Source organism: Salmo salar, chromosome 01, assembly GCF_965601325.2.
Source record: "Salmo salar chromosome 01, fSalSal1, whole genome shotgun sequence".
NCBI lineage: Eukaryota > Metazoa > Chordata > Actinopteri > Salmoniformes > Salmonidae > Salmo > Salmo salar.
In genome coordinates, this window is record NC_138291.1 from 139,594,169 (window position 1) to 139,618,489 (window position 24,321).

The window sequence follows — 24,321 nt, forward strand, 5'->3', positions numbered from 1 at the left end:
CCTGTTTTCACTTTGTCATTATGGGGTATTGTGTGTAGATTGATGAGAGAAAAAAAATATTGAATCCATATTAGAATAAGGCTGTAACGTAACAAAACGTGGGAAAAATCAAGGGGTCTGACTACTTTCTGAATTAATTGTGTATATATAAGCAATAAGGCCTGAGGGGGTGTGGTATATGGCGAATATACCACGGCTAAGGGCTGTTCTTATGCACGACGCAAAGCGGAGTGCCTGGATACAGCCCTTAGCCGTGGTATAATGGCCATATACCACAACCCCCCCGAGGTGCCTTATTGCTATTATAAACTGGTTACCAAAGTAATTAGCGCACTAAAAATACGTTTTGTCATACCCGTGATATACGGTCTGATATACCATGGCTGTCAGCCAATCAGCATTCAGGGCTCGAATCACCCAGTTTATAAATATATTTGTAAACTTGGTGGTGTGAGTCCTGAATGCTGATTGGCTGAAAGCTGTGGTATACCAGACCGTGTACCATGGGTACGACAAAACATGTATTTTTAGTGCTCAAATTATGTTGGTAACCAGTTTATAATAGTAATAAGGCACCTCGGTGGGTTGTGATACGGCCAATATAACAACGGCTAAGGACTGTGTGCTTGCTTTCGTACATAAGAACAGCCCTTAGCCGTGGTATATTGGCCATATACCACACCCCCTCTGGGCCTTATTGTTTAACAATATGTACACTGTATATGGTTCTGGGCCTACCATTTGAACTATGTAATTACGCTGTAGCCTTATATTCCCGCAAACATATATGTTTTGGGGCACATAATTAAAAAAAATACTGCCCTACAAATTAAACACTGACAAATCACTAAAATGCAATTGATGCCCAGTAACTAACATTATCCTTCAATAATAACACTTTCATATGTAAAAGATGTAGTAAGACGTAATACATTAACAAAAAGTTACTCTATTGCTTTATCTTCCATACCATAAAAATGACAGGCTTGACTAAAACCCCTATCCCAAACCCATGCACCCTGCGTGGCTTGGTCATCCTCTAGGACTCCAACAGAGCCTAGCTACAGAGAGAGGCACACAGAGACACCATCTGCTCCACTACCTGCTCCGTCATCAGACAAAAACTATAATCCCCAACAGCACTGAACACAATGAAAATACAGTGCATTCGGAAGGTATTCAGACCTTTGAGTTTTTCCACATTTTGTTACGTTACAGCCTTATTCTAAACTAGAGTTTCCCCTCATCAATCTACACACAATACCCCATAATGACAAAGCAAAAGAAGGTTTAAAAAAAAAAAAAAAAAAAAGCACAACAAAACATTTACATAAGTATTCAGATCCTTTACTCAGTACTTTGTTGAAGCAACTTTGGCAGCGATTACAGCCTTGAGTCTTCTTGGGTATGTAACTACAAGCTTGGCACACCTGTATTTGGGGAGTTTCCCCCATTCTTCTGTGCAGATCCTCTCAAGCTCTGTCAGGTTTGATTGGGAGCGTTGATGCACAGCTATTTTCAGGTCTCTCCAGAGATATTCGATCAGGTTCAAGTCCGGGCTCTGGCTGGGACACTTAAAGACATTCAGAGACTTGTCCCGAAGCCACTCTTGTGTTGTCTTGGCTGTGTGCTTAGGGTTGTTGTCCTGTTGGAAGGTAAACCTTCACCCCAGTCTGAGGTCCTGAGCGCTCTGGAGCAGGTTTTCATCAAAGATCTCTCTGTACTTTGCTCCGTTCATCTTTGCCTCGATCCTGACTAGTCTCAGTCCCTGCCGCTGAAAAACATCCCCACAGCATGATGCTGCCACCACGCTTCACCGTAGGGATGGTGCCAGGTTTCCTCCAGACGTGACGCTTGGCATTCAGGCCAAAGAGTTCAATCTTGGCTTCATCAGACCAGAGAATCTTGTTTCTCATGGTCTGACAATCTTTAGGTGCCTTTTAGCAAACTCCAAGCTGGCTGTCATGCGTCTTTTACTGAGGAGTGGCTTCCATCTGGCCACTCTATCATAAAGGCCTGATTGGTGGAGTGCTGCAGAGTTGTCCTTCTGGAAGGTTCTCCCATCTCAACAGAGGAACTCTGGAGCTCTGTCAGAGTGACCATCGGGTTGTTGGTCACCTCCTTGACCAAGGCCCTTCTCCACCGATTGCTCAGTTTGGCTGGGCGGCCAGCTCTAGGAAAGGTTTTGGTGGTTACAAACTTCTTCCATTTAAGAATCATTGAGGCCACTGTGTTCTTGGGGACCTTCAATGCTGCAGAAATGTTTTGGTACCCTACCCCAGATCTGTGCCTCGACACAATCCTGTCTCGGAGCTCTACGGACAATTCCTTCGACCTCATGGCTTGGTTGTTGCTCTAATATGTACTGTCAACTGTAGGACCTTATATAGACAAGTGTGTGCCTTTCCAAATCATGTCCAATCAATTGAATGTACCACAGGTGGGCTCCCAAGTTGTAGAAACATCAAGGATGATCAATGAAAACAGGATGCACCTGAGCTTTATCCTCTGTATAATCCTTATTACTATGCTGCACACTATTGAGACAGCAGGGAACAAAGCAAACTAAAGCTGGCCAAAGGAACAAACAAAGTGAAAACAATCTGGAGAAATACAATGATAACAATCATGTTGTTTATTTTAAACGGTTACATCAGGTGTCGGTCAACCGTGGTTTCATTGAACTTCATATTTTGTTAGACCATTACAAAAGCATGAGAGCACTTCACGTAAAATGTGACCAATTTGTCTTGCATCAACTGTGATACTTGCGCCGAGAATACTGTATAGAGATTTAAACATAAAAGTTATGGTGAAAAACGACATTGGGAGAGGTCCACTTCAAAGCAGTGCACTCTTGGTGTATGACAGCAAACACAGGCTCTGATTGAAAAGTGTCTGCATGGATGTCCACGTCTCCTCCAGTTTCTCTGATACTTTAGATGCCTCCTCCATCAGCCCTGGTTCCTGGGAGATCAGTCTAAGATGTAGCTAGAGAGAGAAGAACCAGGGTTAGTGATGGATGTAAGTCTAGCCATACATGAGCACACACACTTGTTATTTGCCCTCAGAACGTGCCTGTGGTGCTGTGAAGACAAAAACATCATTCTTCATGTTCTGTAAAGATGCAATTTGAATGAAGGTACTCAACAAACTAGATGGTATTTTAAGAGGGAAACAATAGAACAGCCTATCAAGTCTGGGTATTAGTTTTGATTGAATAGGGCGTTGTGTATCAGAGTATTTTTATGTTTCTGTTTTTTTCTTTCCAATCATAATGTTCTGATGCCATCTGCTGGCTGCAGATGTAAGTGGATGACAGTCAATGCAACAGAAAACAACTTCCCCATCATCTAGTGGCATCTGAGTTGATAACATTTAACATTAAGCTGCTCTTATACCTTTGTAACAACGATACAATTACCGTAGAAATATTGGACTAAAACGTAACAAAAACAAAATCAATAAAATGTAGATTAAATATTATTTTTTTTTAAACTGTTTTTACACAGGTATAGAGTGGTTACATTAACGCAGAACTCTGTATTTTTCACCCAGAAAAATAGATAAAACGGCAAAAGAAATAGCTTGCTGTGTTTTGTAAACCAGATCTAAAAATGCTCCTTAATGTAATTTCTGCTTGGCATCAGACTAATTTTGTGCTTCAGTTGCACTTCTCCACTCAGATGAGAATACACGAATGGGCATTCTAGCATCAGACTGCGCTCTGACTGGATGTGTAGCATCAGACTGCGCTCTGACTGGATGTGTAGCATCAGACTGCGCTCTGACTGGATGTGTAGCATCAGACTGCACTCTGACTGGATGTGTAGCATCAGACTGCACTCTGACTGGATGTGTAGCATCAGACTGCACTCTGACTGGATGTGTAGCATCAGACTGCACTCTGACTGGATGTGTAGCGACTTTTCTCTGGTACTTTTCTCAGTTTCTCCTGAGAAATGAAGATTCACTTCAGGCAAAACAGGAAATGTAGCTGGCTACATTCTTTCTATGATAAATATGATGGCCATGCATCATTTTAGCAAAAAATACCTTTCTTATTTAATGCTAGCCAAATAGCGTTGCACTTCTGTTGTCATCTGATGAAAATAAAGCTATTTCCCACCGAATGTCGCACTAATGTATTTTCTGTGACGGTAAACTGTAGTTGCACCGCCTTGATCACTCCATTTGAAGCAACAAAATTTAAACAAAAATAAAATAAAATAAAAACACACGACTTTCAATATAGAACACAGGCAAAAAAACTTAAAATCAATACAGATGTCTGCATTTTGAAAATACAGTTGTGAACTAACGCGACCCTTGGTATAACAGCAGCTTATTAAACGTACAGTGTTAGTGACTTTGATATTTATGTGGTTACCTTTAGGAAGAGAGCCAGGTAGGCCTGTGCCAAATCAAAGTCTCTCTTGGAGTCCAGCATGCTAGCCACCATCTTCAGGAAACCTTGTAAGACGGAGACATCTCCACCCATATCAGGGGCTAGGCCTCGGAGCTCAGCATCAATTCCAGACGGACCCATCTCTTTCAGCATCCCCACAGGGCCATTATCTGGAGGAAACAATGAGGAGGATGCGTTATTCATTGTACTGGTATAGGCCTGAGGTACATGCCATTAGAAATGTAAAGTTCTGCCAAATAATACTTTAGTTAGCGCACATGCTAATGACTTGACTTCATAGCAGTAGGCCCAAGTATTGTGATTCTAAAATATATTCTTGAGTTTTTATGGCCTCAGAATTGATTTGGGGTTAGAGGAATTGCTATGCTTGCAAGAGGTGCGGTGAGTAATAGCTAGCTAAGTGAGATTCAGACTTACATTTGTTGCTGAGCATAGCAGATTCTAGCTGTTGGTAGAAATGGGACTTCTGTGCCAGGACTCCAAAATTCACAATCTTTGACTGTGAAAAAAGTAAACAAAAGAAGCATTGTTTAAACCAAATAACAGTTATTATGGGAGTGGGGATAATATGAAAAGCAAACAACCTTTTTTAAAGTTGGAATCCGTAGTAGGGGAAACAGGGCCACAGTCCATTATTGTTTTGTTGACAAAGCAGAGGTGGGGAGGGTCGCATAGAGCCCTGCACGGGCATGAATTTCAAGTCCGAGCCCTACCCATGTGTGACGACCCTCCCACTCTGTCTGCCAAATTCCTTCTCTTTGCTCTTCTTTTCCTTAATATGATGTCGGTGGGCGGAGCCGGGAGGGTCGTCAGTGAAATGGGACACACCTGGGCTCGGGTGTGTCCCAGGATAAATGCACCTCTTCCCCATTCATGGAGGAGACTCTCTCCATGCAGACACAGACAGATTTTGGTAGTGGCATTTTTGTGGCTATTTGGTTTGTTTGCGTTGGCACCTTTCAACACCCCTCATTATCACATGTATACACGCGACCACTCACTTACACTAACGACTAAACACACCATTGTTAATTGTATTTACTTTATTTCAGTTAATAAATATATTTTGTATAAATATATTCACGTATATCCTACCAATGGGACATTAAAAACTAATATCTTATGTTTTACCGAGTTGTGGCTGAACGACGACATGAATAACATACAGCTGGCGGGTTTTAAGCTTTTCGGCAGGATAGAACAGCGGACTCTGGTAAAACAAGGGGTGGCGGTCTATGTACAGTTGAAGTCGGAAGTTTACATACACCTTAGCCAAATATATTTCAACTCAGTTTTTCACAATTCCTGACATTTAATCCTAGTAAAATTCCCTGTCTTAGGTCAGTTAGGATGACCACTTTATTTTAAGAATGTGAAATGTCAGAATAATAGTAAAGAATGATTTATTTCAGCTTTATATTTCTTTCATCACATTCCCAGTGGGTCAGAAGTTTACATACACTCAATTAGTATTTGGAGCATTGCCTTTCAATTATTTAACTAGGGTCAAACGTTATGGCTGGCCTTCAACAAGCTTCCCACAATAAATTGGGTGAATTTTGGCCGATTCCTTCTTAGAGCTGGTGTAACTGAGTCAGGTTTATAGGCCTCCTTGCTCGCACACACTTTTTCAGTTCTGCCCACACATTTTCTATAGGATTGAGGTCAGGGCTTTGTGATGGCCACTCCAATACCTTGACTTTGTTGTCCTTAAGCCATTTTGCCACAACTTTGGAAGTATACTTCGGTTCATTGTCCATTTGGAAGACCCATTTGCGACCAAGCTTTAACTTCCTGACTGATGTCTTGAGATGTTGCTACAATATATCCACATCATTTTCCTGCCTCATGATTCTATCTATTTTGTGAAGTGCACCAGTCCCTCCTGCAGCAACGCACCCCCACAACATGATGCTGCCACCCCCGTGCTTCTCGGTTGGGATGGTGTTCTTCAGCTTGCAAGCCTCCCCCTTTCTCCTCCAAACATAACGATGGTCATTATGGCCAAACAGTTCTATTTTTGTTTCATCAGACTAGAGGACATTTCTACAAAAAGTACGATCTTTGTCCCCATGTGCAGTTGCAAACCGTAGTCTGGCTTTTTTATGGCGGTTTTGGAGCAGTGGCTTCTTCCTTGCTGAGCAGCCTTTCAGGTTATACAACTATAGGACTCATTTTACTGTGGATATAAATACGTCTGTACCCGTTTCCTCCAGCATCTTCACAAGGTCCTTTGCTGTTGTTCTGGGATTGATTTGCACTTTTCGCACCAAAGTAGGTTCCTCTCTAGGAGACAGAACGCGTCTCCTTATAAGTGAAATAATCTGTCTGTAAACAATTGTTGGAAAAATTACTTGTGTCATGCACAAAGTAGATGGCCTAACCGACTTGCCAAAACTATAGTTTGTTATCAAGAAATTTGTGGAGTGGTTGAAAAACGAGTTTTAATGACTCCAACCTAAGTGTATGTAAACTTCTGACTTCAACTGTATATTTGTAAACAGCTGGTGCACGAATTCTAAGGAAGTCTCGAGGTTTTGCTCGTCGAGTATTTAATGATAAGCTGTAGACCACACTATCTACCTATATTCTTTGTAGCTGTCTATTTCCCACCACAAACCGATGTTGGCACTACGACCGCACTTAATGAGCTGTATACGGCCATAAGTAAACAGGAAAACGCTCACCCAGAGGCGGCGCTCCTAGTGGCTGGGGACTTTAATGCAGAAAAACTCAAATCCGTTTTACCTCATTTCTACCAGCATGTTAAATGTGCAACCAGAGGAGAAAAAAAACAACAACTCTCGACCACTTTTACTCCACCCACAGAGAAGCACACAAAGCATTGAGTACACCACATCAGTCACTGGCTTCATCAATAAGTGCATTGATGACGTCGTCCCCACAGTGACCGTACGTACATACCCCAACCAGAAGCCATGGATTACAGGCAACATCCACACTGAGCTAAAGGGTAGAGCTGCTGCTTTCAAGGAGCGGGACTCTAACCCGGAAGCTTATAAGAAATCCTGCTATGCCCTCCGACGAACCATCAAACAGGCAAAGTGTCAATACAGGACTAAGATCGAATCGTACTACACCGGCTCCGATGTTCGTCGGATGTGGCAGGGCTTGCAAACTATTAGACTACAAAGGGAAGCACAGCTGCGAGCTGCCCATTAACACAAGCTTACCAGACGAGCTAAATGACTTCTATGCTCGCTTCGAGGTAAGTAACACTGAAGCATGCATGACAGCATCAGCTGTTCCGAATGACTGTGTGATGACGCTCTCCGTAGCTGATGTGAGTAAGACCTTTAAACAGGTCAACATTCACAAGGCCGCAGGGCCAGACAGATTACCACGATGTGTACTCCGAGAATGCACTTACCAACTGGCAAGGGTCTTCACTGACAGTTTCAACCTCTCCCTGTCTGAGTCTGTAATACCAACATGTTTCAAGCAGACCACCATAGTCCCTGTGCCCAAGAACACTAAGGTAACCTGCCTAAATGACTACTGACCTATAGCACTCACGTCTGTTGCCATGAAGTGCTTTGAAAGGCTAAACACCTCCATCTGCAACTGGATCCTGGACTTCCTGACAGGCCGCCCCCAGGTGTTAAGGGTAGGTAACAACACATCATCCACGCTGATCCTCAACATGGGGGCCCCTCAGTCCCCTCCTGTACTGCCTGTTCACTCATGACCGCATGGCCAGGCATGACTCCAAAACCATCATTAAGTTTGCCGATGACGCAACAGTGGTAGGCCTGGTCACCGACAATGACAAGACAGCCTACAGTGAGGAGGTAAGCGACCTGGCCGTGTGGTGCCAGGACAACAACCTCTCCCTCAACATGATCAAGACAAAGGAGATGATTGTGGGCTACAGGAAAAGGAGGACCGAGCACGCCCACATTCTCATCGACGGGGTTGTAGTGGAGCAGGTTGAGAGCTTCAAGTTCCTTGGTGTCCACATCACCAACAAACTAACATGGTCCAAGCACACCAAGACAGTCGTGAAGAGGGCATGACAAAACCTATTCCCCCTCAGGAGACTGAAAAGATTTGGCATGGGTCCTCAGATCCTCAAAAGGTTCTACAGCTACACCAGAGAGCATCCTGACTGGTTGCATCACTGCCTGGTATGGCAACTGCTCGGCCTCCGACCGCAAGGCACTAGAGGGTAGTGCGTCTGTCCCTGTACATCACTGGGGCCAAGCTTCCTGCCATCCAGGACCTCTATACCAGGCGGTGTCAGAGGAAGGCCATAAAAATTATCAAAGACCCCAGCCACCCTAGTCATAGACTGTTCTCTCTGGTACCGCATGGGAAGCGGTACCGGAGCACTAAGTCTAGGTCCAAGAGGCTTCTAAACAGCTTCTACCCACAAGCCATAACACATTTGAATATCTAATTACATGGCTACCCAGACTATTTGCATTGCCCCCCCCCCCCCCCTTACACTGCTGCTACTCTCTATTTATTATCTATGCATAATAACTCTACCTACATGTACATATTACCTCGACTTACCGGTGCCCTTGCACATCGACTCTGTACCAGTACCCCCTGTATTTTTTCTTAAAACGGCATTGTTGGTTAAGGGCTTGTAAGTAAGCATTTCACTGTAAGGTCTACACCTATTGCAGACCTGCCAACTTTTTTTGAGTACCAGACGCGCACGGCAAATTGGAGATTCAACTCTCGCTCGTAGCACTCCCCGAATTGGGGTTCCTTCCCCCGCAAGTGCGCACACTGTTCGTGAGTCTGATCGCAATTATAGAATTGTACCAAATCAAGTCTATAAAAAGGTTGGAATACTTTGACAGCGTTCCAGTTACACACATGGTAAAAGTCACTAACAAGATGTAATTAGAAAGAACACACCAAGGGCCTTTATTCTTGGAGTTAAAACAAAAAATATTAAGCAAATAACAAGTTATTTGTTTAGGTACAAAATGTACAAACGTCTTATCCACGGGAATTTCAACAACAACAAAAAAACGTATCCATAATAAAATGCTATGATAGGAAACAGTGGGTGAGAACAAACCTTCTCGAGACATTCAAATGTTCAGGAAATCATTTCCTAGAAAGATTTGCCTGGTAGCCAGCAGACTTAGCCTCACGCAGCAGGGCATCAGGGTAGACATCTCTGTGGCAAACAGTTCCTCTGGCAATCATTGAAACCTTGGTAACAAGGGCACTCAGCATGTCTATACTGAGGGTGGCTCTGTAGTGAGTTTTGTCCTTGGAAATGAGACTGAATATTCGTTCGCAGTCTGCATTGCTGTGGAATATGACCAATATCCCCAGCATCACAGCCAAAAGGTGGGAGTAGACCAGGCTGCCCCCCCCTTTTCATTGTGCAGATTTCTCTCCAGGTCCTGATCCGTGCGCATGTTGACCAGACTCTGCTCAAAGGTTGTTGCCTGATAAGAGGTTAAACTCATCTTCCACCAGATCAACAGAGGCTCCCTCAGAAATAATGCAGGGATAGCATGCAATGAAAAAGTAGACGGATGAGATCTTGGCAGTCTGTCTGTTGGCAGCGCATACATCATTTCAGATTTTCAAAATTGAACAAATCTCAAATCTAGTGCAAAGACAGTTTAGAGGCATTGCCTCTATAGCTAATACAGGACACTCATTCATTCTTCATCGCGCCGTCTTCTAAACTCCCGACTCCATTTAATGCCAAGATGTTTATATTTATTTTGGATTATACTTTTGTAATGCTTTTTCTGACATGGATCATCATTTCAGTTACAGTCTATCAGGTTGCGTGACCCTCGTAATGTTACGTAGAAAATACAACTAATGGGACGCAGAATGAAATGTATATCACACTCGCACAAATGCGACCAGTTATTTTCCTTATTGGATTTCATTTCGTTCACTAGCAAATGCGAGTAAACTGCTGTCACTTTAGAGCCCACTGAATGTCCATCTTATGTTCGCTAACGTTAGCGTGAAACAATTAGTGTTTACCTTTCCACAACACACGGAGTCCGAAAGGGATTTGTCCATGCGTTTACGTACAGCTGACAGTGAGCAAACTCAGCATCACAACAAACAGGAGGAGCGGCAGACATGGGGTAGCTATGTCCAATAACGATGTACTAATCTCCATGTCCGTTGACACAAACTCCGTAGATGCCTGTGTGTTGCAGCTCGAGAATAGGGATGTTAGATTTACTCAGAGGATTTATTTTTTATTAAAATGTTATATAAAAAAAAAAATGTTTATATAATAATCAGTCCCCATTAATTTCTGCGTACTTTTAACTCGGATCTCGTACATGGACAGAGAATTGCGCAGTTGGTATGCAAAATGCGTGCATGTTGGCAGGTCTGCTATTGTATTCGGCGCATGTGACAAATACCATTTGACTTGATTTTTGATTTGAACATCGCAAACAGACATGGCAGTTTCAACATTAAGGATTCCAGCTCCTGTAATTTACATTGAATGTAAAAAAATATATATATAAAAATGAAAATGTATTTTACAGTGTTGTGGTTTCAGGGTCATTCATGGAGTTCTGTTTATTATCAGAACTTGAAGTAGAAGATAACTTCTCTCACCTGTTCCCCCTGGTTGGAGTCTTCAGAGGGGGCGAACTGTGGTATTAGTCCTGGGATGGTGGGCATAAAGAAGGGGGCAGCCTTTGGAACCTTGGGGGGCTCCTTGGGTTTGTTCCGTTTCTATATGCGAAAGGGGAAAACACCAATCTCATTTCAGTCCGACATAACAAAAACAAAATATATGAGCACTGTGAACGTCTGTCTTATGAAGCGATGACAATGATTTTACTACACGTGTTGTCAGTCACTGCATGTGTAAGGAGACTTGTGTTGCCTTGGGTTTAGCTCAGAGGGCTAAGACAGTCGGTGACCCCGTTTTTCCTCCACAGACAACCACAGTGTGACATGCTCACCTTGATGATGTCGAGGTGCAGAAGGTTCTTCCAGCGAGAGTCGGCAAGCATAGAGAGGGTGACCAGCTGCTCGTCCAGTTGCTCAGGAGACTCATACTCTATCATCTCAGTGTTGAGATCAGCATCTCCCTCTCCCTCTTCATCTGCAGAAGAAAACTCATGTTTCTTTGGCAACGGATACCATCAACTACCATCTGATATTGCTTAAGTCCCTGAAAGGCTATTTCAAGCATTTGAATGTACAGTACTCTGGCACACACACATTACGGCACAGTATTGTTTTTCTCCATCAATATCTAGTCAATATTCAAAAGGACCGCTTGAATAATTGGCTGGTACCACTGTTACATGTGCCAGTCCAGATGGTGTGGGGGACTTTCGAGCCCTCTGTGCTCGGTACAGAGTAAGTGCTACATGGGTACAGTGGCTGTTCAGTCGGTACCTTGGCCGGGACAGGTTCCTGGCAGCATGATCACGGTGGGCTCGTAATCTGCAGGCAGGGGACGCAACGACACCATACCGCACAGCGTGTTGTTGGACCTGGAAACACAACAATATGGAATTCACTCAACATGGGATGCACACTCAACAATAATACTAATGTAGCTGTATGAAAGTTCAATCAGGAAGGCTGGTCTGAATGCTCATTTATACTTCATCCAGTAAGCATAACATAATTCACTTTGTTTCCTATTCTAGAGGCATATACAAAACTAATCATCATCAGCATAGTGTCCTGTTTCTTCTCCTCTTTCCTGGTAGCCATGTGTGGAATGTCATTGACCTATTGACCTTATAGCCTATAACCACGGCACAATAATGCACATTCCTCACACATGCTGTTTAACCCGTGGCCTCAATCCTGCAAGTATCACCTTCCTCTCTCTCAACCAATGGGTGTAAATGTTGGGATGTATTTATATGTCAACTTAACCTCGTTCTCTCACTTGCCATTTTCAACAACCATCCAACTCCCCACCACCACTAGCTATTATAACCTTAAGGTCAGTCACTGGAACTCCTTTCCTCCAGCAGGAGGGGGTTTCGATGCCAGCAGCCCCGCATAGGGCTACCTGTCATCACATCATCTAGCTCCGAGGATCTTCCCTCGGAGACCATACCATTCCCCAAACTATTTCATAAAATGTAATATTGCATTGTCTTTGTTGTTCATTCAGTTGGGCCTGTACTCGATTGAAATACTAATACTACTATGCTGTCGGGCTTTGTAGCCCAGTTGGTAGAGCATGGTGCTTCCCTGTGGCTCAGTTGGTAGAGCATGGTGCTTCCCTGTGGCTCAGTTGGTAGAGCATGGTGTTTGCAACGCCAGCATGGTGTGTGCAATGCCAGGGTTGTGGGTTCGATTCCCACGGGGTGCCAGTACAAAAACAAAAAAAGCATGAAATGAAATGTATGAAATCACTACTGTAAGTCGCTCTGGATAAGAGCGTCTGCTAAATGACTAAAATGTAAAAATGCTTGCAACGCCAGGATAACGGGTTCAATTCCCGGGACCTGCCGTACGTAAAATGTATGCACACATGGCTAAGTCGCTTTGGGTAAAAGCGTCTGGTAAATGTCATACATTATTATTATTGCTGAATACTACCAGTTACTATCCTGAATACTATTATACTGGATACTGGATGTGATACTACTACTCAATATACATGCAACACATTGTGTCACAGCAAACTACTTGAATACAAGGAAATAACTAAAATCCTTCATAAATAACAAATAAATGCTTCATAATAATCCTTCATAAATAACTGTTAAATTGAATAGATGCTGTAACAATTGACCATATGACTACTCATTTGTTGAGTCCCATTTATTCAAAGACTAAGCTAATCAAGATTGTTCCTTTATCATCTAATACTTGGTTGCCTATTAGTGTGAACATTAACCAGCAGGTTAGGTTGCGTAACAATGACATAACCTCAGATAATCATTGACTCCCCCCCACACAGTCTTTCTTTGATGTGGTGGTGACTCTTACCATAAGTAGATCCCCAGGTTGTCGACATGGGAGGAGGCTAGAAAGTCCCCTGTGGGTGACATGGTCAGACTGACTGCAGCAAAGTCAACCAAGAAGCAGTCTACCAGGCTAAGAAAGAAAGTTAACAGTGACAGAAAAAAAAAGAGAGAATAAAATCAAGTCAATTACTGAACACAGACAGAAATTCCCCTGCAGAGCACTTGAAGGAGATTCATTGATAAACTACATTTATGATAAAGCCCTTTAAAAAAAGAAGAAAAAAAGAAGTATCTGGACAAAGGTCATCTCAACGATTTCAGGTTATGGCGAGAGGAAATGACGAGAAGCTGCTCCAGAAGCGGAAGGGTTAGTCTTACCAGCCGGAGGGAAGGTCCCATGTCCTGATAGTACAGTCCATGGCTGCCGTTATCAACCAGCGACCGTCTGGACTGAAAGCCTGAGGGGACACGGCAGACAAGAAAAATCCCTCAGTACTCAAAAAGATATTTGGGGAGAAGGCAAGATCAAAATCGAGAGAAAAACAGAGAAAGGGAGATCAAGAAAGATAATGACTCACCATGTCATTGACCTGTCCTCGATGGCCAGAGAACTTGCGGACAATCCTCTTGGTCTCCATGTCCAGAACATTGAGCGTGAAGTCGTCCAGCGCTACGGCCAACATACCACTTTACCGGGGACAGAAAAGACTGCGATCAGACACTTTTCTACAGCTATGTTATAACCACGTGGAAACTAAAATCAGTTGGAAGAAGTGCAGTCGTGTAAATGCTATTATTCCCTGTGGTGTCATCTGTCCCGTACCTGTCCCGGTGCAGGTGTGTGGTGACGGGCGTGGTGCCCAGGTCAATGGAGTGGACCAGCTTCCTAGATTTGAACTTCCAGATGTGGACCAGTTTGTCAGCTCCGGCACTCACGGTCAGCTGGTTGAGTCCATCCACCGACACGCCGCGCACCGCCCCCCTGTGAGCTACAGGGTCAGAGATGGGACAAATAAAGCTGAATCTTTCACGGAACGCACGCGCCAAATATACATCGGTAATTGTCTTTCTGGGGGTACGCACCTTCATCCTCTCCATATTGACCTCTATGCATGCCAGACTGCATGTTGTAAACGTCAATATGTCCAGATGAGAGTCCTACCACCACGAAGTTACCACATGACGTGATATCAACCGCCTGAGGAGAAAGTACACATTTTAACGAGATAAATAGCGCTTACATCACGTTTATTTCAAAATGTGTAATAAACTTTGCATTATAAACTAACTCATCAAATCATTTGGGTTCATTTGACACACAAAAAACAACATTTTACATAACCAGTAACATATTTAGCTACCGTAGCATGGACGCTGAGAGCGCGGTTCTTGTTGAAGCGTTCGGGCTCCAGCTTGTGTGCTCCCATGCTGCCCTTCTGATAGTTCCAGGTGGTCGTCATGAGGTACCCTCGATGACACGCCACTATACTGTCCCAATCACTCTGACGGGCACTCTCTACATCACACAGAATCAGAGAAAACAAGCGTGTCAACAAATTAAATCCCATTCAATGATAAAGGTTCTACAGAAAAACTGACTTGTTTTGAGTATTTTTTTTTTTGTTGCTGAACATACCTGAGGCGAAAGTGGTGATGGCAGGAAGCTTTAGTTTGTCATACCTCAAGCTTTTCTTTTTGGATTTCTTCTTGTTGATGGAACCTAGTTACCAATTGGTTTATTGTCATGAAGAATAGAGCAAACAAGGATTCATGCAGGTAAACAGTACTCAAATTGACATCTCATTGTCCATAACAGCAATTTTTCCTACAACCGAAAAAAATGTCATCGTACCATGTCCTAAACTCCTGTTGAATCTCTCATGAACAGTGGAGAACGACTGCAGAGTACCATCTTGACCTTAGAAAAAGAAAGAGTACAGTGGATTAGAGAGAAAAAAAACTCATAGATGCCTTATACAACTGCCTGATACAGCAGGTCACACATACCAGCACTGAGAATGTGATGTCCGTTCAGGCCGTGGTGCTGGACCTTAGTGGGCGGGGCGCTGTGTCCCAGACGACTCCTGAGTAGACGGCCTCCTCCGCCCGCCGTGTCAAAGATCCACACCTGAGGAATATGACTGATCATTCAAAACTCTATGGTTGAATACCAAATCTTGAGGGCTCCCGAGTGGCACAGCGGTCTAAGGCACTGCATCTCAGTGAAAGAAGGCGTCATTACAGTCCCTGGTTTGACTCCAGGCTGTATCACATCTGGCAGTGATTGGGAGTCCCATAGGGTGGCGCACAATTGGCCCAGCGTCGTCCGGGTTTGGCCGGAGTAGGCCGTCATTGTAAATAAGAATTGTTCTTAACTGACTTGCCTAGTTAAATATGTTGGTACGAGTATGTGTTAGCCGTGATGAATTTGCAACTTGAGATTTGCAAATACAAGCTTTAAGACAGGGGTGTCAAACAAATTTTGCCCCGGGGGGCGCATTCGGTCTACAAAGAGGTCCGGGGGGCGCATTCGGTCTACAAAGAGGTCTGGGGGAGCCGCATTCGATCTACAAAGAGGTCCGGGGGGGGGCCGCATTCGATCTACAAAGAGGTAGGGGGCCGCATTCGGTCTACAAAGAGGTCCGGGGGGGCCGCATTCGGTCTACAAAGAGGTCCGGGGGGGCCGCATTCAGTCTTCAAAGAGATCCGGGGGGGCCGCATTCAGTCTTCAAAGAGATCCGGGGGGCCACATTCAGTCTTCAAAAGAGGTCCGGGGGGGGGCGCAATCGGTTTTCAATCTTTAAAATTTTCGATGCTCCCTGACTGTCAAGCTTTCATGTCGGTGATTATTAGCAAGCTGGACACAGTCAAGAAATTAATGTAGACACAATCATTTCCACACAGTTTCAAGAGAAAATGTGGCCGTATGGTTGACACCCCTTCTTTAAGATGTGTAGTAAAAAAAACTAAAACTAAAACATTTTTACAGCAATTGTACAGTGACGCCCTCTAGTGAATGACAATTTAAGTAACACAAACCCGAATGCCGTTATCAGCCCCATTGGTGATGAGAAGAGGTTCGCCATGGAGGAATGTCAATCCAGCGATAGCTGTGTTGTGGGCATCTCTCATCTGACAAACAAGCTTCTTCTCCTCCAGATCCCACAGCCCAATATGTCCAACAGGACTACCAGCCGCCATTACTGGATGGCCATCTAGAAGACAATCACATCAAAGTGTTAAGAGGTCAGTAAACATTTTATTGGACGCAAAGCAGTGACACACCAGACACAAAATGAAGCCACACAATGTTGTGTTTATCATTATAAATCATAAAGACAACACCACGTTCAATTGGGGATGTCACCTGTTCTGAAGGAAAGGGAAGTGACTGGGCCCCAGTCTTGCTGGAACTTCATCAGTGACTCATCAAACTTGATGTTGTGGATGATGATCTGACCCGATGATAGGCCAACACCCACAACGTCCACAGCTGGGGTCTGAGGGGGTGGTTTAGAGGAAATGGGTGAGAGAGAGATAAGCTCGACAGGAAACACATTGACTCTCCTTTTTTTACCCTTTTTTTCTCCCCAATTTCGAGGTATCCAATTGGTAGTTATAGTCTTGTCTCATCTCTGCAACTCCCGCACGGACCAAGCTGCACTGCTTCTTGACACAATTCCCACTTAACCCGGAAGCCATCCGCACCAATGTGTTGGAGGAAACACCGTGCACCTGGCGACCTTGTCAGCGTGCACTGCGGCAGGCCCGCCACCAGGAGTCGCTAGTGCGCGATGGGACAAGGACATCCCTGCCGGCCAAAACCTCCCCTATCCTGGACGACGGTGGGCCAATTGTGCGCCGCCCCATGGGTCTCCTGGTCGTGGCCGGCTGCGACAGAGTCTTAGAACACTGCGCCACTCGGGAGGCCCACACATTGAATTTCTGATTGCACAGTAGCCGACTTTTCTACACAGTAGATCCCATACATAGTGTATACCAGGGATCATCAACTAGATTCAGCCGCAGGCTGATCTTTCCTTGGGCGGATGGTTGGGGGGGGGACAGAAAATAATTACAAATCATTTTAAGACTGCAAATTGACCGCAAGCAGCCAAAACCAATATAATATTTGACTGACACATCATTTCAAACCTTGCTTACATTTGTATACAATCACTTCTTCCTATTATACGTGGGAATACTTGGGAACAGATTTCCCAAAATAAAAATCACTTGGAGCTGATTTTCTGGTGTTTTAAAATTTTATAAAAATGTTTTGCTCATTAAGCTTGGGAGGCCAAATAAAACCACCCGCGGAACAATGGTGTCACATCGCTCCAATACAGTTCCAGACACTTGTAGAATCTATGCCAAGGGCCAAGGTGCACTGAAGCTGTTCTGGCTCATGGTGGCCGTTGGGGTTTCCTTTATTTTGGCAGTTACCTGTATGCGGGGGCTTAGGCACAGCACCCACTGGGGAGCCAGACCCACCCAATCAGATAGAGCATTTTGCTCTAAGACATTATTTGTCTTTTAACTTAAGCGCAGTACTTGACTTGGTCAGGAGCTCACCGGAAATATATATCAGCACCTCAAATTCTCTTCTGCTTGAGTTCCTGCTCCTCTTATAGAATATTATCTCAAAAGTACCTGCACTGAAATATAAACGGTACCGGCACCCAAAATGAGTACCGGGACCTATTTCAGTCCAAGTCAAGGACTGGCCTAAACATGCATACACCATCAGATGAAATTCATAGCAAGCAGTAGGGAGGAGGTGGAAAACTAAAGAGATATATATTGAAAATAATATATATATATATATATATATATATATATTTTTTTTTATAAAATCAGCTTATGAATTTCTAAATAATGGGCAGGTTCTGGCACGTGTCACTTCGCAATGATACCATGTGCAGTAAACAGTAGCTATCGCTGTGTAGGCTAAGCTACGTTGTGTAGGCTAAGCTATACTATGTAGGCTACTAACTGTTAACTAGCTAGCTAAGATTCACTAAACAACTTGGCTAGCAAAAACTTGTAAAACTGCCAAACAAAGCATACCGCATTTTTTTCTTCTTCAAGAGGTCGTGTATAGAAGAGGATGTTGGAGCATTTCCCAAGATATTTGATGTAAGTATTTTGCCTTTAAGGGCCTCAAGTTCCCCTCTATATCAATCACTGATTGCATTGATCTAATTGAGGGCCTTTAAGAACAAATTCTTATTTACAATGACGGCCTAGGAACAGTGCCTTGTTCAGGGGCAGAACGACAGATTTTTACCTTGTCAGCTCGGGGATTCGATCTAGCAACCTTTCGGTTACAGGCCCAACGCTCTAACCACTAGGCTACCTGCCGCCCCACATGACTATCAGTCCAGTGAAATGGAAAAAATAAAAAAGGTATTTCTATTTATACTCTGATGTGCCTCGCAAGTAATAGGCTACATCAACTGACCTATTACCAGGGTTATCATATAGCCTAGCTTGAGACTTGAGTTTTGAAATACAAGGGACTGTACGTTATTTATAATGAGGAGTAGGCCTACATGGAGAAATCGGACCTCTTATTATATATGAAAAGAATGAAACAGTATTTATTTCCAGTCAATGTAAGTAGCCTATCATTTTTAAGAACTTAATTTCATTCAAAAAAGGACTTTGCCCTGTGCTTCTCCGGCCATACACTATAGTGAGGCCCTATAGGCTATTGATCATTTAATTGATACACAATACATTGTAGGCGCACCCTGCTTACATTTTCACCCAAAGTGATCTAGACCAAGAAGAAGTTGGTGACCACTGTTCTAGTCTACGGCTGCTTATTGTGATTATTAACGTTACATAGGCCTACGGTTTATTATGTGTAGAGTCGCATGTTAAAATGCAAGAGTCATGGATTTCCGTAGGTCTACAAGACTATTTGGTCTGTAATGCGACATCACATTAGATGGTTTGTTATGTGTGACTGAATACAGTAGGGTATAGGGTAGGCTATGCTTTTATGATCATTTAATTATGGTTCGAGTGCCCAAATATTGGCCGACCTAAATTTTTGCTGGCCCTTCCATCATCAGATTTCTGCCTATGCCACTGCCTGCATGTCTTCCCGAGCCAGAATGTAGGCTACGCAGTACCTTCATTCTACACAGTATTTGAAAGGAGTTGAACACATGTTTGCTTGACCGTTCCTCAACCTAAAAACTTTCAGCTTTGAGAAATGTAAAATGATATTTTAACCAACCTGCTGAAGCACTGTAACTCCTGATGGCCATCCAGTGAAGGTGTACAGAAGCTTGCTAAGATACAAATGGAATGCACTTAATGAGCAGAGAACATGGCAAACATTTATACATTTAAGAACAAACTTTGATAAAGCACACTATAACAATTTCAGTTGCATTAATACAGATCTTTGGTTGTTCTGTCCTTCCATCAGTTTTATGATTTCACAAACAAATTATAATTATATTATCAACCAATACTTTTTTAGTTCAATATATTTTAAAACTACATTAATGACCGTACTTCGATTTGACATTCCAGAGCTGGAGACCTCCTTGGCTACTCCCAAACAGGATCTTGTTCAGGTAAGTGCTTGGGTGCATTATGGCAGACACTTCAAATGACACTTTGTCAAATGTTATCTGCAGGTACTCCTCTGTGGGACGAACAAGCACGAGAGAACAAAAATATTTAACTGACTTCACAAAAACTGGTTTGAGTGGAAAATGAAAAACTACTGATCATCATTTCAAAACAATCAATTTACCAAAACATGTTCAACTCAAGGTTCATTGGAACAGATAAACTCAACGATGATCCCAATGAACAGTTCTGCATTATTTTTGCAACACAAACCCTCTGACTCCACGTCCCAAACAATGACAGCATTGCCCCGGTCTACAGAAATGATGTGATCCCCAAAAGGCAGCAGGAGGTGAACATCAGCTCCATGGCCGGTGTACATGTGAACAACCTGGATAGACGCAACAGCTCACAGTCAGTTTACTATAAGCAATGTCATTCACTATAATCAACGTAACATTTAAGCTAAAGTGAGCGTGTGCTCTCAGCTAGCCTCGTGTCATGACAAGTAGGTGGCCTAAATAGTTTGATATCATTGTCTTAAAAAAAAAAAAAACATCATATAATATACTGCTCAAAAAAATAAAGGGAACACTTAAACAACACATCCTAGATCTGAATGATAAAAGTATTCAATAAGATTATTTCTTTCTTTACATAGTTGAATGTGCTGACAACAAAATCACACAAAAATAATCAATGGAAATCCAATTTATCAACACATGGAGGTCTGTATTTGGAGTCACACTCAAAATTAAAGTGGAAAACCACACTACAGGCTGATCCAACTTTGATGTAATGTCCTTAAAACAAGTCAAAATGAGGCTCAGTAATGTGTGTGGCCTCCACGTGCCTGTATGACCTCCCTACAACGCCTGGGCATGCTCCTGATGAGGTGGCGGATGGTCTCCTGAGGGATCTCCTCCCAGATCTGGACTAAAGCATCCGCCAACTCCTGGTGCAACGTGGCGCTGGTGGATGGAGCGAGACATGATGTCCCAGATGTGCTCAATTGGATTCAGGTCTGGGGAACGGGCGGGCCAGTCCATAGCATCAATGCCTTCCTCTTGCAGGAACTGCTGACACACTCCAGCCACATGAGGTCTAGCATTGTCTTGCATTAGGAGGAAGCCAGGGCCAACCACACCAGCATATGGTCTCACAAGGGGTCTGAGGATCTCATCTCGGTACCTAATGGCAGTCAGGCTACCTCTGACGAGCACATGGAGGGCTGTGCGGCCCCCCAAAGAAATGCCACCCCACACCATGACTGACCCACCACCAAACCGGTCGTGCTGGTGGATGTTGCAGGCAGCAGAACGTTCTCCACGGCGTCTCCAGACTCTGTCACGTCTGTCACATGCTCAGTGTGAACATGCTTTCATCTGTGAAGAGCACAGGGCACCAGTGGCAAATTTGCCAATCTTGGTGTTCTCTGGCAAATGCCAAACGTCCTGCACGGTGTTGGACTGTAAGCACAACCCCCACCTGTGGACGTCGGGCCCTCATACCACCCTCATGGAGTCAGTTTCTGACCGTTTGAGCAGACCCATGCAATTTGTGGCCTGCTGGAGGTCATTTTGCAGGGCTCTGGCAGTGCCTCTCCTGCTCGTCCTTGCACAAAGGCGGCGGTAGCGGTCCTGCTGCTGGGTTGTTGCCCTCCTACGGCCTCCTCCACGTCTCCTGATGTACTGGTCTGTCTCCTGGTAGCGCCTCCATGCTCTGGACACTACGCTGACAGACACAGCAAACCTTCTTGCCACAGCTCGCATTAATGTGCCATCCTGGATGAGCTGCACCACCTGAGCCACTTGTGTGGGTTGTAGACTCCGTCTCATGCTACCACTAAAGTGAAAGCACCGCCAGCATTCAAAAGTGACCAAAACATCAGCCAGGAAGCATAGGAACTGAGAAGTGGTCTGTGGTCCCCACCTGCAGAACCACTCCTTTATTGGGGGTGTCTTGCTAATTGCCTATAATTTCCACCTGTTGTCTATTCCATTTGCACAACAGCATGTGAAATGTATTGTCAGTCAGTGTTGCTTCCTAAGTGGACAGTTTGATTTCATAGAAGTGTGATTGACTTGGAGTTACATTGTGTTGTTTAAGTGTTCCCTTTATTTTTTTGAGCAGTGTATATTCATCATATAAGTGATGGAATGGATACTTCACCTCTTTGTTCCTGGCAAACGCTGATACTTTTTTACCAGTTGCAACATAGACCAGCATCCGATCAGCTGCTAGGTATGATATGTCCTCTGGAAGTGCATTACCTTGGGAAAATTCATACATTCCTTAAATCTACAGTCAAATTGTTTGAAACTGTAACACCGGTGAATTAATAAAGGGAGCTAGACTTAGTGATATGAGTGATCGTCATACACAGTCGGGAAACTCTTACAGACATCAACAGAATCCAATCTTCCCGACACATGCCCACATTAGGAAGAGCAAACAGTGTCTCTTTTGGCAGATATGCATTTGATTGCTGTTGATTTCTGTAGGGAGGACGTCCCACTGTGTAAAATGTCATCATATCATAAAGGCTACCTTTAAATTAAACTACATAAATATACATGAAGTCCTACTTACTGACAGCAACGATTCCAAGTTTCTTGACCTGTAACATTGCAAATGGTTGATATCATTACCAAACAAAACAATGGAATGGACAATGGAATGTGCAAAAAGGTGAACTGATGATAACTTGTTATTTAGTCACTGTTATGGCTACAGAACTAATGATGATCACCAATAGGACCACTAAATAACCACTCCGATTATAATATGAGAATTAGCGAGCTATCAAAAAACTAAGTATACTCTTACAAAAAAAAATCGAGCAGTTTTGAAACTACAGTAAAAGTGCAGTAAGTGCAGTCTACTGTGGTATTTTGGGCGCAGTATTTGCAGCATACTGCACTCTGACTGCAATCTTTTTTGGTAAGGGTAAATAACGTTATTTTAGAAAAGACTGCCCTCAAAATCTGGCGTTGCATTCGTGGCACTTCCTCTAGCTATGTTGTTTCATCGATCTAGTTTTGACATCTGGAAATGGCAAAGACACTATCATCATATATGTTTTAAATGATTGCTCTGTGACAAGTAAATAGCTAACTTTATCGTTACATTTATCAACATAAGTACTTACATTGTACGTGTGGAAACAGTTTCCCACGGCTGTTACAATGTAGAATTCTCGATGTTTCTTGTGGTACCGTACCACGTGTGAGAGGTGATTCGAATACAGTCCCAATGCTCTGAAGCCTGAAAATATAACGCTTCCCTTTTTACTACCCACAGGCATGTTTTAGGTTATGATGTATATCAAGTAATGCTTTCTATCAAATGTAGACACCTTTTTCGTAAACTATTTGAAACGGCAGGCAGAATAACGTTCTTCCTGTGGTTCTTCAATGTTTTCGAAACGTGAACACATCTTGTGTAACACTGAAATGTGTCCGATCGACTGGATTTAAGAGAATTATAACTTCCGCGTGATAAATTCCCTGATATTCCCTCCATAAATATCTACCCCTCTCAATCTCTATTATATTGCAAATAAATGCATCAACAAAATCTTGAAAACGGTCTGATAAATGATTGGTATAGTAAAGAATATATTGCCTTGTGTGTCTATTGAGAATAAAATAATGAATTAATCCCCCACCCCATATTTTGTGTTGTAGCTAAATCAAAATACGGTATTACAGTGTTTATTATCAAACGTTTATTATTATTTTTTTAAATACAGAAATAAGACATCATTAATAAATCCTGAAATAACCAAATTAAAAATACGTTGAAATTAAAAATGTAATATCTGAAAATAAGCAATCATATAGAACATACTTAGATTTCACCAAAGAAGGTTGCATAAATACTTTTACAGAAAATACTTGATAAACAGCGTTGATTAATATTTGATTATAAAACAATATCAAACAGATTTTCTGCTGCTGGTTTTAAATGTGGATATGATAAAAATATATATCAATCAGGTTTGCAGTGGCGGTTCTAGACCATTTCAACTGGGGGGGCCACGCTGGGGCCAGTTGTACTGTCAGAGGGGCCAGTTACATTAGACGTTATTGTTGTCATATCGTTTTCTTCACTGCATTGCAGGCATTAGCAGGCAAAAAACGAAGTTCATAATCATCATCGCTGCCACTGTCTAATAACGGATGTAAAAAAAGAACGATAGCAAAAATGTGTTATGTAAAAATTATTTCATACTCCACATTTAGGGGGGCCATAAGGGGGTCCAAAATTGTTGTCACAGGGGCACTGCCCCCCCCCTCCCCCAGAACCGCTAGTGCAGGTTTGCAGATACAAAAATTTGCAAGCATTGCAAGAACTTGTATGGAACTC

At 43.2% G+C, this 24,321-nt stretch overlaps 1 protein-coding gene across 1 annotated transcript; it reads right to left on the reverse strand.

Moving 5' to 3' along the window:
* Positions 1-2,620: 2,620 nt before the first annotated feature.
* Positions 2,621-23,412, reverse strand: LOC106562085 (WD repeat-containing protein 36). The gene is made up of 23 exons (XM_014126651.3): positions 23,102-23,412; positions 22,543-22,570; positions 22,123-22,223; positions 20,224-20,341; positions 19,891-20,023; positions 19,607-19,661; positions 16,724-16,856; positions 16,396-16,571; positions 15,364-15,484; positions 15,209-15,274; positions 14,993-15,076; positions 14,718-14,872; positions 14,440-14,554; positions 14,180-14,345; positions 13,935-14,043; positions 13,735-13,814; positions 13,379-13,486; positions 11,819-11,916; positions 11,377-11,519; positions 11,024-11,143; positions 4,847-4,928; positions 4,391-4,578; positions 2,621-2,991 (listed from the first exon to the last, which is right to left on the reverse strand). Exons 1-23 carry the CDS (start codon positions 23,255-23,257, stop codon positions 2,842-2,844), a joined length of 2,685 nt encoding a protein of 894 aa, XP_013982126.1. The 5' UTR covers positions 23,258-23,412; the 3' UTR covers positions 2,621-2,841.
* Between the last annotated feature and the right edge of the window lie 909 nt (positions 23,413-24,321).